This window comes from Petaurus breviceps, unplaced genomic scaffold (assembly GCF_028583685.1).
Source record: "Petaurus breviceps papuanus isolate PSGF00001 unplaced genomic scaffold, PetGlider_PUasm1.0 186, whole genome shotgun sequence".
NCBI lineage: Eukaryota > Metazoa > Chordata > Mammalia > Diprotodontia > Petauridae > Petaurus > Petaurus breviceps.
In genome coordinates, this window is record NW_027185798.1 from 23809667 (window position 1) to 23824594 (window position 14928).

Consider the following 14928-nt stretch of genomic DNA (forward strand, 5'->3'; position numbering starts at 1 on the left):
TGGAATGTGGCATGCACAACGTCTGTGGTGTGCACTGGGTGCCATTTTCCTGTGTTTCTGAAATGAAGTATTTTGAGGATATCCTTAAATGAATCTTTTCAGTTCCCCCTCTCACAGAATTGAAGTGAAACACTTGCTCACGCCAGTGTGACTCGTCATGCTGAGGACGGGAGAGGTGGAGGTGACCAGGGCAGACGTGGTGTCTTGCTGTCAGTCCTATTTTTAAATGCATAAAATAAAACACATCAGATTGTAAAGGAAACCAGTAATCTTGAAACATAATTATCAAAACATTTTTTAAGACAGTGAAATCAACAAACCCAAGTTCACATATGTCAGTGGCAGAAGCCCTGGGCTGGAGGGACCAGGGAAAATCTTGTGGAGGACTTGTCATTGAACTAGATGACCAAGCATCCTCTCTGGTCTTCCCCATGACTTAGCCGTTCCATGCCAGACTCTTCATCGTCTGCTTGACTTCCCCATTCTTATGAATGGTATTTCCTAGGCGTAGATGAGGCCACAGTTTCCTCAGCTATAAATTGAGGTGGGTAGGATACAGTCAGTAACCATAACAGTGTCTGTAGACAGATCCCTAAACGAAGTCAGATTCCAGTGAATATCCTGCAGCAGATTCACAGCAACCTGATCTCCTCCCTGATGGCCCGGACATGGGGCACCACTGAGGCAGGAGAGACCCAGCTTGCTGCTTCCTTCTTGTTCCTTTGTCACAAGGAGGGTCCATTGTGAAGGGAGTGTCTGATCAGGGAACAACCCCGCCTCTGCTGTGCAGTCAGCGCTCCTCTGCTGTCGGGAGGAGGCCTGAGGTCCGTCCATGTGCCTCTTCTTCGGACCAAGCTTGGGCACCAGAGATGGGGCCCTGGGGCTCTTTCTACTCACTAGGCCATGGCTGTTGTGTGTGTTGCTTCTGTCTGCTTCGTTTTGCATCGATTCATGGAAGCTTTCCTCTGTGTTTTCTCTCCCTTCTTCATGCACCATGTTCCTTTTGGCACTGCCCTGGCCCGTCACAACCACACACGATACTTTGTTCAGCTCTTCCCCAGGCGATGGGCATCTACTTCGTTTATAGTTCAATGCAGTTCCAAAAAGTAGTGCTGTTGATGTTCTAGTGCAAACAGGAGGGAGAAAATAAGCATTTTTATAGTGCCTACTATGTGTCAGGCCCTGTGCTGAGCACTTTACCGTGCTCTCATCTGATTCTTGCAGCAGCCCTGTGAGATAGGCACTGCTGTTATTCCCATTTTATAGTTGTGGCTTGCCCAGGGTCACACAGCTATGACTTTGCAGTCATAGACAGCAACATGCAGTGCCCAAGGCAGGATTTGAACTTGTGTTCTCTAGGCCTAGCACTTTCCCCATTGTGGAACCTTCTTTCTATTTTGAACCTCCTTAGGTTATAGGCCCAACAGTAAGATTTCTGGTTCAGAAAGTATGGACATTTTAGTCACTTTCCTGGCATAATTCCAAATGAGTTTCCAGAATGGTTGGAATATTTCACATCTCCACCTACTGTATATTAGTATTCCTGCTAATGTACAATCCCTCTACTATTTTTATTAATAAAATATATGTACTTTAAAAAATGAAAGTAGCTGGGGCAGCTAGTCGGCACAGTGAATAGAGCACTGGCCCTGGAGTCGGGAGGACCAGAGTTCAAATTCGGCCTTAGACACTTGACATACTTACTAGCTGTGTGACTTTGGGCAAGTCACTTAACCCCAGCTGCCCTCCAAAAAGCAAAAAATAAAAATAAAAAAATGAAAGCAGCCTTTCAGATTTCTTCCTGCTCTAAATTAGGGCCCTTCCCTGGAATATCCTCAGTCATTCCCTTCTACATATAGAGTCTCCCACCCTTTGGAGCCCAGAACCCACCATATATTTTAGTCCCTTCATTCCTGGTATTGAAACCCACCGAATTTGACTGGAATAGAGCTTCCTTCCTGTTCTCAGATGGGAAGTATCTTGACCATGTCACTAATACATCAATTTTGTAAGTTCACAAGCTCTCACTATCAAGAAAATCCAAGAGGGTGGATAGAAATCAGTTTTGGGGTTATCTCTATGAACAATGCATTTTGAGAGATAGAGGAAGTACAAAATATGCTACTCTGGAACATGACAAGAAGGAAGGACTTAAATAACATTTGCCAAGGCATAATTGGCTGTTTCAGGTAGGAGCTCTCCAAGTATGAGATTGCAGGGAGCTGCCCAATGGCCAGAAGCGGGCTCTTGAAGCAAACTCCCAGTAAGGTGAGGAAGGAGGAAAAGAAGCCACAGAAGTGGGTAGAGAGGGGGAAGGACAAGCAAGGTTGTACATGTGGGAGTTTGAAGAAGAAGGACGGAAGGATTAGAGGTAGTCACTGGTGTCCAGGGCTTCAGAAATGACCAGGAAGAGGAAAGCTGGAAATTAAATCTGTTGGTTAGAAGGTCAGTGACCTCCCAGAATACAATTCAGTGGAGATAGATTATCTGTTGTCTGCACAGCACCTTGCCTGTGCTGAGGTCTCAATAAATATCGACTGAATGAGTAAATGAATGGAATGGAGAAAAGTCCTTGGTGAGCATGAGGAAGAGGAGAAGGAAGTCAGTAGCTGCCGGGGGCACTGAGGCAGTCAGCGGGCTTCTCTTGTGGATGAAGAGGACAGCAGTGATTTCCCAAGATGTGATGCTGTGCACGCAGTCGGGGACAGGGGTCAGGGCTGACACTTCACCCAGCTCTCGAGCATGAGCCACGGTTTGACCGTCCCTTTGTTTCATCCTGCAGGCTGGAACACAGCGAGAGCCTGGAGGAGAACCAGCGCAATCTCCTGCAGATGACGGAGAAGTTCTTCCACGCCATCATCGGTTCTTCCTCGGAGTTCCCCCCTCAGCTCCGCAGTGTGTGCCACTGCTTGTACCAGGTAAGCATAGAGTGTAAGTGTCTGCCTGCCCCCTGAGCTGCTCTACGCAGGACTGTGAATGGCAGGGATGTGACCATTGAGCCTGGAGGGCCAGGCTGGCCTTGGCTCAGCTGTCTGAAGACTGGCTTAGAAGGAGGAGACTGAGTGAACGGCTTGGAGGGGGTGGCGTTCAGAGTCCTAAGTCCTGTTAAAAGCACGTTTCTTGTGATAGATGTGAGGACACCTGTTGTCAGGGCATTGATGGTGTTTGAGTAGTTGCTCTGAACTGTATTTGAGAACATTTCTTTTTCTTCTCCTGTTCACATGTGAGACAGTATCCCATGATCTCCTTCCATTCCCAGATTTGGTTTTGTCTTGTGTTAAAGCAGCCTGGAGATGGTTGTTTCTTAGTGTGATTTTTGCACTCCCCTGACAGGGGGTTTGTGTCAGGTATCTCTTGTTTCCTTTCACTGTTCCCTGTAGCACAGTTTGATCAATGAACCCTCCTTGCCCCAGATTCTTTTAGAGTCAGACCCTTACACAGTAGAGAGAGGTCCTGGCTTTGTCTTGGGACAGGTAGTGCTGTGTCTCTCAGTGACCACTGCCAGATGCATGTTCAGAAAGTTCTCAGTATCAGTGGAATGAGTAAGGCTCCAGAGACCCTTGTCTCTCTCTAGAAGTCTTCGGGTTCCAGCATTTTGGGGGCGTGGGGGTTGGTGCTTCTTCTGCATGCTCTCCTGTCTCATCTTCCTTCAAGAAAGTCGCCAGCCCATAGTCGTTAGCGCTGCACTTTCGTTGCTTAGCTACATGTGCAAGACTCCCCCATCTGAACAGCTGTTTCAGGCTTTGGTGCATGTGGGGCTTGTGTTTTTGCCCCCATGTGCAATTTTAAAATGTGTCATCTCTGTCTGTAAAAATAAATTTCTCAAAATATACCCAGTAGATAAAGTAGTTGTTGAAATAAATGTCTTTTCTTTTGTTGTGGATTTTCTGCACTTGCAAAGAAAAAAAGCCCAAGGAAACTCTTGGAGAGTCAAGCTAGTTTGCTGGAAAATGGTGTTGAACCCAAAAGACAGCATCCTCTCCTGGGCTGGACTTTACAGGGATTGGTTTGAAAGTTCCATTTTGTGTTCTTTGAGTCTACATCACTGGTATAGACTTGAGTGAAAGAGGTCCATTTAAATTCTCGTTTGGTCGGCCTCCATGGGGTGACCAGATTGCAGCTGATTGGGAGCCTCTGCTTGGTATCATTGTAGTCTCCTAGAATAGGAGGCAGGAGGCCTGGCTTCTGGCCGTGGCTCGGTCACAAGCCTTCACTGCTTTGGATTCAACCTTTCTGGACCTAGTCTCTTCTTCTGGATGAGAATGAGTCTGTGTATATCCTCATATTCTTTGATCTCTACATCTGGGCCCTGCTGGGTTTGGAGATCTTTCATTGGTTTAGCAACAGAACAAAGGGCACCCATAAAGGAAAGTGCTTAGTTTAGGTCCACGATAAAGCATAAGACTTTTGCCAGCTCTTGAGGCCGCCTGCTCTGGTGTCTTTTTCAATAGAAACCCTCTTTTTGAGGTACCCTGGATTTTAAAGGGAAATGACAATGCACTTCCCATCTTGGGGGAAAGAACTCTTATTTGTGTTTAGGGCATTGTGGAATGATATTCATACATGATAGTTCTTAACTGCAGTGAAAAGAGATCAATATTTAGTGGTCTCCTGCTGAATGATTCATTCTGTGCTTTCATAGCCTGAGGACATGCAGTGTCAATGTGCATGATTTCATTAGCCTTTCTGTGATCTCATCAGTGGGAGTCTAGGACTCCAGAGGTGTGGGTCACAGTCTGTCTTGCAGTATCTGCCCTCCCATAAATTCTCCACGGGGGGTGAAACCCAGTGTGCTGTGGATGCTCCTATAGATGCCTTGACTTGGCTGGACCCCAGTGGCTGTCTCAGGCTCTCAGTCAGTTATCTTCTTGCTGCACAGCTGGCGGCCCTGCTTTTCCAGTTGTGTGTCTTCTTGCTGTCATTCCCACTGCTTTTCCTGGATGTTCTCTGTTGGTGATGTCCTGGCACACACTCTACTGGTTTGGGGTGACCTTCAGCTTCTGTATATGATGTTTCATTCTTTGCAGTCATAAAGCCTTACCAGGAGTAAAATTGGAAGAAAAAAAAAGGGAGAAGCTTGGAATCACAAAAAGAAGCAGGCAGTTCCAGCCATTATGTTTCCTCTTTAATTCTGGGCCCAATTTATGATCCATCTGCAGTGTCTGCCCAAGATCCATGTACTGATGGACCAGCTCAGTGGGGTGTCCCCATCATAGACTGACTGCATGCTTTGACCACTTGATTTGGCCAGTGTGTCTGGTTAGATGATCTTGTCTTAAAGAAGGCACTGGGCTGTCCAGAGATTGATATGGTTCTGTTTGTGGATGAACATGTGCTGATGATGGCTAGAAGGTCTCCTGCCTTCTGCTTGGATCATCCTCAGGGACATAGCAAAAGGCCTTAGACCGTGGTAACATGCTCATAGTAGCTAACATCCATTTAGGACGTCAGTATTTTCCAAGGGCTTTAAATACATCATCTCATTGGTTCTCAGAACAACCCTGGGGGCTATGGGGTGTTAGTCCCATTTTACACATAGAGAACCTGAGGCTAGAACCTTATCTGACTTGCCAAGGATCAGCAGCCAGTAAGTATCTGGGGCTGGATTTGAACTTAGGTCTTCCTCATCTAGCTCGCCTCATGGCAAGCATCTGTTTCTCTGTTTCTTACCTCCCTTGGGGGAGTCAAACCAAGTTATGTCTTGTTGCCTTCTGAGAAAGCTCTCATGATTTTAACACAGGTGTGGAAGGCAGCCTGAAAGTCAGAATTTCCTTTGGCCCCCAAACTAGTGAGTTACCATCTCTCGCTTTCTCTCTGTCTTTTTAGTCAGTTATGTGTCTGCTATGGCAGATGATTTGTGAAAGTCTTGTCTTGAAGGCCGCCTTCAGTCCATGCATAGGTATAAAGACTTGAAGGCTGGTCCTATAGAGGTAGCATACTGGCCTAGACTTGAAAATGCAGATGCTGCCTTTTTACTGGACCATCCTTCAAGCCTTTTCAGCAGAACGGAGCTTGCCATAGCCTCTTGTCTAGTAACAAAGCCTTTACGAGCCCCAAGTCACCTGTACTCCCCTGTGAGGCATCAGAATGAGCAGCGGTGGCGAGCTCAGATTCAGGGCCCCTTTTAAAGATTCTTTTCCCATGCTGCTGCTGCTGCTGCCACTTTTCCTTAGTTATTTGGGCATTTTCTTTTATTCTTTTGCTCCTTTTAGGTCTGATAGTACTTGGTGCCCTTTAAAACTTTTGTTTGACTGATAGGGGAAGCAGTTCAGTGTATTCCCTATTTCATCAATAAGATGCTTGAGCAGTCTTAAGAATATCTTCTCTGGACTTGAGCACCTGTAGCTAGGGTTCCCATGTATGGGATTCTTTTTGGATGATGTGTTGGCAAGATCTGTTATTAGAAGCTTTTTATGACTGTGTTAAGGTAAGCATTGCCACCTGGGCAGTGTGTGTATGTGTATGTGTGTCATTTAGCACACACACACAGAGCCAGTTGTATTTGTTGGAGGTGGAAACACCCATAAAGTGCTCATTGCACGGTGATCCTGATACTGAAGTCAGAGCTCATGGGCAGTCCTGCTTCTTTTTGCTGGGTCTTTCTCTCTGAGCTACAGGTTCAGCTTCCCAGTAATGCCTTTGTCAAAGCATTCAGTGAGGATTGTGTGCCTCAGCTGAAGATCTCCTGGAGCGGTTTGATGAATGGAAGGCAGAGGTTTTCTAGCCATGCTGACATTGACCGTGTGAGGGGGAAAGAAGCTCTGGGCCAAGTGTGTCCTGTTAATGACTTTGGGGTGGGGGCTGCCCCTCTGCTAGCCAGGAATAGCAGCCATAACTGAGCCCAGCACTCACCTCGCCTTCTCTAGGACTTGAACTGAGAAGTGTAGTGGAATCAGAGCTCATCGTCAGACTTGAGTCGGGAGCCCATTTTCCGTTCCGTTTGTGTCACATTGATTGTTTAATTTTCTGTACAAGTCAACATTGTTTTTGTTGCTGTATGTAGTTGGTGCTGTGACTTGTTTGTGCTCATCTCTGTTCTGTAGGCAACTTGCCACTCTCTACTGAATAAAGCTACCGTAAAAGAAAAAAAGGAAAGCAAAAAATCAGTAAGTCTGGAGCCCTTTTTATTAGCCATTTCTTTCAAAGCAAAACAAAAACTCCTTGCTCTTTGAACATCTTCACCTCAGCCTAATGAATTCTCACCTTATAATCATTCTACTAATTCTGGCACAAATAGCTTTCATTTCAATTAACCCTGGAATTGTTATATTTAAACATTTTTTGCATGCCTTTGATTTGATTTAACTCAAAGGCATTTGGGGGTTTTTCTTTACATTGGCTATTCCTGGTCAAATTTTACCATCATTTTTAATGGTAAATGAATGCAAAAGAAACTTAATTAAATTAAAGACCTTAGGAAATGCTGAATCTGTTTTTATTTTTGTTTCTTGGTTTACAGTAGTTAGTGTGAGTGGATTTTTTCCCCTTATAAATGAAAGCTTAGTTGTAAGGGATATATAGCTTAGTTCCCTAAGTTGTAAGGGAAGGGTAAACTTTACTTTCTAAATGTTGTCAATTGGACCCAACCATCCTCTAACTTGTTGGTGTCTGGAGCTGGACAGAGCAGACTAGAGACAGGAGAGTTGGGAATCAAACAGAAGTTAAATTTCAAAGTGAGGGAAATGACTTGCAAGCAAGGAGGAATCTAGACACGCCTACTGGGGGCCCGCCCCTACTGGGGGATCCAGAAGCAGTGCTGTGAGATCTCAGTACTGATACCAATGTCATGCAGCGAGCCGTAGCCCTGACAGGGACGGGTAACATCAGCAATGGGACAAGTTTGATTCATGGCAGGCCTTCATGACCAGGACATGGGTACTTGTCCGAGTCTGTCCAAGCTCAGAGAATGCCTGGTGCTGTTCAAAACAATGCAATAATTATGTGATTTTGCCAGAGGGTGAGAGCAAAGGATTGTTGTTATGCCAAGCTCAGGGCACAGCTTACACGTTGGGCCTCAGCTCTGGAAAACAGGGTGTCTCTTAATATCTTGACAATGTTGACCCAATTTGTTGCTCAATTTTATTGAACCCCAACCTCTACCCATTTTTCTTTTGTCTAATCAATTCACAAAAGAACCTTTATGGCTTATTTTGCCAAAACTAATAATTATGATAACAAGAGCGTAACTATTATTTAATACTGTTTACTATGTGCCAGGCACTGTGCTGAGGGCTTTATAATTATTATCTCATTTGATACACACAAAACCCTGGGAGGTGCTGTTATTACCCATATTTTATAGATGAGGGAATGAGGCAGACAGAGGTTAAATGACCAGAGTCACACAGGCCTCATTTGAACTCAGAGCTTCCTGACTCTATAAAGGGATAATTTACTTTTTAAAAAATCAGTTTCAAAATTATAGTTTGACGGCTCTGTCCTTTAAAGGAAAACAAGTCATTTTTAGAGAAATGTTTTCTTTTATAGAGCAGCTGGGAGGCACAGTGCAGCCTGGAGGCAGAAACACTCATCTTCCTGAGTTCAGACCTGACCACACACAAATTTGGATGTTTTAGCTGGGTCCTGTTAACCCATGTGAACTTGTGGAAAATTATTCCACAACTTTTAAATAGTTAATTTTTAAAATAAAATGCCTTAGGATATAGTGGCTGTATATATATAGCTAATTTTCTTTTTAAATTTTGAGGACTGAAACTGTGTTTATAGAATGGCAACTCTAATAAGCATGCCCACTCGAGAGTTTCTTCTTGGCTTTGCGATACTAATTAAACCTGCTAATAGCAATTAGAACATACTGCATCCCTACTCCTTGATTAAACATTTCTTTCTAATACTTTAGTCTTTATTCCTCAGCACAAATGAGTTTAACTTCCTATGTATGCCATGATGTTGAAATTTACCATGTGTTCTAAGCCTTTTGCTTGGTGTTGTGCTGACTGATGCCTCTGTTCCACTGAGGCACACAAATTAAAACCTGTACCAGCCCCCTTCTCTCTAGAGCATGTTTCTTAGCCTCCTTATCTATCTTCATTGTGGTTTTTTTTTCCTGAATTTGCTCAGCTTTTCTCTGAAACATTCCTGCCATTCCTGGGGTGCTTTCTGAATGACATTTTAAAAGTTTGTGGATAACATGAAATATTGGAATGCCTTTTCTACACCAGTACAGGTACTATGGGGGCTTTATGGAATCGTAACAAAAGTAAGTGGTAACATCCAGCGGGGAGCCCCATCGTGGTTCAGAGGACATTGCAGAGTAAGCCAAGAAGGTGTCATCACTCTACATTCCCACTGTCAGTTGGGGAGCTCTTTGGTTGCTTAAATGAACTTGTCACTTGAAAATAGGCCCCACGAGGTGGGGGAAGGGGTCTCTCCAGGCCTCGGGAAGAAAGATGTATTGACCTTGGCAGTCTTATTGTTTATTGTGATGAAAATATATTTCGAACTTTGTTTCTTTTGAACAGTAACTCTAAGTGCAACCGTTACAGGCCTGTGCACTCACATGTGCCGGTAGCACTGTTCCTGGAGCTATTTCTTGACTGTATTTAAATTAATGGTTATAATTCATATCTGAAATAAAGGAACAATTGGATTTGGCTAATGTGGAATCAAAAAGTTGCTAATATGTACAGGATATTTTATGTTTTAATTTCTGTGAATTCAAATTTTGTTTCTTTATAAAAATTCTACTGCTTCTGTTTTTCTTGAATATTTGTGCAACATTCTAATTGGTAGAAGAGATAATGAAGCCTTCCTACGGGGGCTCTTTTATAGAATTCCTCACAAAGAAATTATTGGTGGCATTTTTATGGGTTCCAGAGATGATTTCCTGGTACCCTCAGTGAATGGAAACATGGTGATATCTTAGAACAATCTCTCAGCTGAGATTTTACCTCAGCCTCATTTTACCTGGATGGCCACTGTTAGTGTTAGTGGCTTTGAACCTGAATGTAAATGTTGTTTCCTCTGGAAAGGGTTTCACAGCCCATTGTGTGGACGGGCCTTCCCTTTTATCCCTTTGTCTTCCTTGAATTGAAGCTGTGCACTAACCATTCTAACCTCTTTGGTTTTAGGTTGTTAGCCAGAGATTCCCTCAGAACAGCATTGGCGCCGTGGGGAGTGCCATGTTCCTGAGATTCATCAACCCTGCAGTTGTCTCTCCCTACGAGGCAGGGATTTTAGAGAGAAAACCGCTCCCTAGAATTGAAAGGGGCCTGAAGCTGATGTCAAAGGTGATGAATTACTTTGATGTTCAGCTGTCTTAATTTTTATCCTGTTCACTGGGAAATCCCTTTCTTAACTCCTTAGCTAGTCTATGAGATTTTCATTTTTAGAACTTTCTTTTTGAATATTGAAAATGTATCATTTAGCTTTCTATTGTTTTTCTTCAATTTACTGCATTCTAATTCATTAGATGTATGAAGGCACTCTGCAGCCTGACATCCAAGGGGGCACCTCACTGTGAGACCCTCTTTTAAGCAGTTTGTTCTACACAAATGCTTTTTGTCTGGCGATTTGAGGGTGCAGGCTAGTGAATGAAGATAACAGGGAGATTGGTGGGAATTTTGCCTTGAAAGATGCTTGTGTTATGTGCACCATGCTACCTGAGCAAGGAAAATACTCTGTAGACCTAGGACATCTAATTCATTACAAGAAATCAATCAAAGTCTCTGATCATATGAAAGAAAGATCAATTTAGTGAGAAGTTTTGTAAAAGGAAGTGCATGCGTTTGATGTGGCCTGCATCGTTTGGTGACCTCTTTGTGTCTAGATACTTCAGAGCATTGCCAATCACGTCCTCTTCACCAAAGAAGAGTACATGAGGCCTTTTAACGATTTTGTGAAGAGCAACTTCGACGTAGCACGGAGGTAAGCAGATAACTGTCTGTATTCTCCCCCAGTTCCTCTTGGGGAAATTTTGAAACCATGTGGAAATGCTGTATATGTATGCATGTTTCCATTCATTCCTTTGTTCATTTGTTCCTTCCTCTTTTGAGATGAGAGAGCATGGTACAGTGCAAAGGCACAGGTTCCATTGGAAGGAACTGGGCTTTGAACCTCATCCCATATACACCCTGGTGGTGTGACTCTGGGCAAGTCCCTTGACTTCTCAGTACCCCAGGCCATTCTCCAAGACTTTCAGTTGCAGAAGAGGGGCCAGCCTGAATTCACAGAGAGAGGGTCCTTCTGGGAGTGTCTGGACTACTGAAATCATAGCCCTACTCCAAACTCCTTTCTTCCTCATTGCCCTTGAGTGTCTCATCTCTGTTCTGGGAGGAGCTTTTGCCTAGACCTTGCTTTTCTTTCTCTCAAGGGGCAGATCCACAGCTCTTTTGGTCTTTGTTGGGTGGAAGGCAGGGATGGAGTCAGTCTTCATTATTTTACATTGATTTCCATGTCAGGACACTGAAAATTTTGAATTGAGTATTGACATTTGTAACTTGCTAACTACACTTTGGGGAAAAAAACAAACAAACCGAGTATTATGCCTTTTTAGCATTAGGCAAAATTTTCTCCCAATATATTTTTATTTATTTCATTAAATATTTCCCAATTACATGTAAAAAACCTTAACACTAATTTTTTTTTTAAGCAGTTGGGGTTAAGTAACTTGCCCAAGGTTACACAGCCAGTTTTTTTGTGTGGGTGTTAAGTACTTGAGGCCGGAACCGATCCCGGGTTCTCCTGACTCATGGGTCGGCACTCTTACTCACTGCGCCACCTAGCTGCCCCCTTAACACTAATTTTTAAAAACTTCTGAGGTTCAAATTCTCTCCCTCTCTTTCACCCCTCTTCCCTTCTTGAGAAGGCAAGCAATTTGGTATTACTTAATACATATGAGGTTATGCAAAACAAATTTCCATATTAGCCATGTTGCAGCAGAAAACACAGACAAAAAAGGGAAAAAATAAAATTTACAAAATATGCTTCATCTGCATTCAGAGTTCATCAGTTTTCTCTCTGGAGGTAGATAGCATCTTTCCTCATTGGTCCTTTGTAAATGTCTTGGATCGTTATCTTGATCCAAATAGCTAAATCTTTTACAATTCATGCTTGTAACAACATTGTTTTTACTGTTTACAGTGTTCTAGTTTTGCTCACTTCACTTTGCATCAGGTCATATAAGTCTTCCCAGGTTTTTCTGAAACCGTTTGTTTGTCATTTCTCATAGCACAGCAGTATTCCATCACAAATCATAGGCCACAATTCATTTAGTCATTACCCAATTGACAGAGTGGGTTGTTTTTTAAAACTTGAAAGCGGTATAGCTCACTGTTCCTTGTAGTGAAGATCCTTACCTCTGCTAAAGTCTTATAACAAACAGAACTATCTCCTTGATGCTTATTTTGAACATTTGATTTTGAAGGAAGATGCATTTGTGAACCTGGGGCCTGATAATAACACGAGCCTTGTGCTCTTTCTCCCTCCTTCTTTAATGGTAATGGGAATTTGAAGATCTTCCCTGCCCCTTAATAAGACTAAGTTGAACTTGAGGACCTTCCCTGATTTGAAAATAAACTCTGCCCCCTAATAGTCTGAATGTGATCACATGGAGCCTGTGGGGGGAGGAGTTTGCTGAAGGGTGCAGCAGAGCCCAGGAAGCTGGCTTTGCAAAAGGGAGGCTTGTTTTCAGGAGGCACAACTTATTATTTTGTAGTTAATTGGGTCATGAGACTTGTGATGTTCTCTGACCCTGGAGAAGGCTATATGTACCTCTGAGATGAGGTTTTGCTTTGGGGCTCACTTTTGAGTTGTGTGATTTGGCCAGATGAGACTCTGGGCAGCCATTGAGCCTCCTGGCTTTGAAAACCCAAATGTTGGCGCTTCTCTCTCTGGTGACTAACTAGGTATGGATGTGATGGTCAGACTGCTGGAAGCCCTGTCTGCTGACTTGTGTTATTTTCTGTTGTAACTTCTGTTTGTATTCTCTGAAGTTCAGGATGCTGACTTTTCCCCCTGAACTAGGTAAATGATATATGTTTGATTAAAGCAAGATGTTAACCCTTTTTGAGTTGCTTTGCTTTAGAAAAGCAGATCAAAGAACCTATACTGGCAGCCATCCTGGGTATGCTGGGGTACTTGCTGCTATACCGTCTCAGTGAAATGATTGATGGTTTGATACCACAGCTCTATTGTGGTGTGACAACATAGCCTAATAGAAATTTAATACAAGTGTTTAATGATGTACATGTAAGATTTTGAAAATTTTGCCAATGTTTGTATTCTGGTAGATTTTTCCTTGATATTGCATCTGATTGCCCTGTAAGCGATGCCATAAACCACAGCCTTTCCTTCATCAGTGATGGCAATGTCCTGGCTTTGCACCGTCTGCTCTGGAACAACCAAGAGAAAATTGGTCAATATCTTTCAAGCAACAGGTAGATGATCCAACTCATTGTCCTAATGAGACCTTTCCCTTTACAAGCTTAGAACTGTGTTTACTCAGTTATGAGTAGTGTTGCTGCTTAAGAGTTATGGCTTGGAAAGAATTGTCATAAACCTTTGTGTGCAAAAGGTTTTTTGTATAGAAGATAGATTACATTTTGTAGAAGACGAGCCTAGTCTGTCTTGCTTATGTGTTCTTTGTCATCACCACCCCAGTCTTTGACTCGGAGAAGCCCTGGGGGAGTTGGCTTGGGGGAGATGTTCTCCTGTTAGGTATCAGTCACTTGCTGAATCCTGTTAGAATCCATTGTGCTTCCAACCCCTCACACTTTGGCACCACAGCCCCTCACACTGGAAGGAAACCCTGCAGAAGTACCCCAGAGCTGCCCTGTGGATAGCAAGGCCCTACCTGTCTTCTGCTCCCTTCCCTCTCCCAACATGAGAACGGTGCTGCATGGTCGGGGGGCTGTGGCTAGCAGCTGCTGGCCAGGCCTCTCCTTCGCTCAGCCGCCCAACTTTGCTTCCTGTGATCAGATTTTATTCTAGGGTAGAAAGTCTCCAAACTTAGCCACATGTTCTCATTTTTCTTCTCAACGAGTCATCAGATATCACGCCCAGAGAGGCCCGGTTCTAGTTTTTATTTAGGAAGCTGTTCTTGTATCTGGGGGTGGCTTTGGGTAGTGAGTCAGGAAGACCTGAATTCTTGCTGGCCTCAGATATTCACTAGCTGTGTGACCTTAAGGAGGTCATTTGCCTTCTCCTAGCCTCAGTTTCTCCATGTGATAAATGGGAGGTTGTATGGGGTAGGCTTCAACTTTTTGGTAGAGCCTTCTCCAAGTCACTTCTTCTCTCTAGAGATCACAAAGCTGTTGGAAGGAGACCTTTTGATAAGATGGCAACACTCCTCGCCTACCTGGGCCCTCCAGAGCACAAGCCTGTGGCCGACACACACTGGTCCAGCCTGAATCTTACCAGTTCTAAGTTTGAGGAATTTATGACAAGGTAAGAGAACCATGGAGTCATGCCGGTGGGTAATAGCTTTCTTCTCTTTGGACTGCATATCTGTACATTCAAGCCTTCACCTTTGAAAGGCTTCCTTTTTCTTTATCTTCTTCTAACACCAAATGCCCATTTTCAGAGACTCCAATTCTATTATGTGAAATTATTTTAAATTGATACCTTGGAGAATATGTGGTTTCTTTGATTTTTATTTTTAAAAATTAATTTAAAATAAATTTTGTTTCCCTCCTACCCCAATATTGGAAGGGAAGAAAGTTGCAACAGATATCCTCAGTCAAACAAAACAAATTGCCGTATTGGCTGTGTCCAAATAACCCACATCTCAGTCTACATCCTAGTGCGTTCCATCTCTGTGAGGAGGTGGGCAGCCACAAGCTCTGGGATCCTCCATCTTCTTGGGGTTGTGCTTGGTCCTCATGTGGACCAGACATTTGATGGCTTTCAAAGCTGTTGGTTCTTATGGTATTGTTCTGATTACACAAATTATTCTTCTGGCTCTGCTCC

The 14928-nt window shown here is 43.5% G+C and overlaps 1 protein-coding gene across 11 annotated transcripts in view; it reads left to right on the forward strand.

The window, feature by feature from the left end:
* The window catches only part of NF1 (neurofibromin 1), a 252402-nt gene that overhangs the window by 135797 nt on the left and 101677 nt on the right, over positions 1 to 14928 (forward strand). For all 11 annotated transcript variants that reach the window (XM_069089859.1, XM_069089863.1, XM_069089862.1 and 8 more), the window contains 6 exons: positions 2783 to 2918; positions 7044 to 7106; positions 10092 to 10250; positions 10790 to 10887; positions 13251 to 13397; positions 14260 to 14406. In XM_069089859.1, the coding sequence (XP_068945960.1) occupies positions 2783 to 2918; positions 7044 to 7106; positions 10092 to 10250; positions 10790 to 10887; positions 13251 to 13397; positions 14260 to 14406 (750 nt within the window). The remainder of the gene's footprint in view (positions 1 to 2782; positions 2919 to 7043; positions 7107 to 10091; positions 10251 to 10789; positions 10888 to 13250; positions 13398 to 14259; positions 14407 to 14928) is intronic.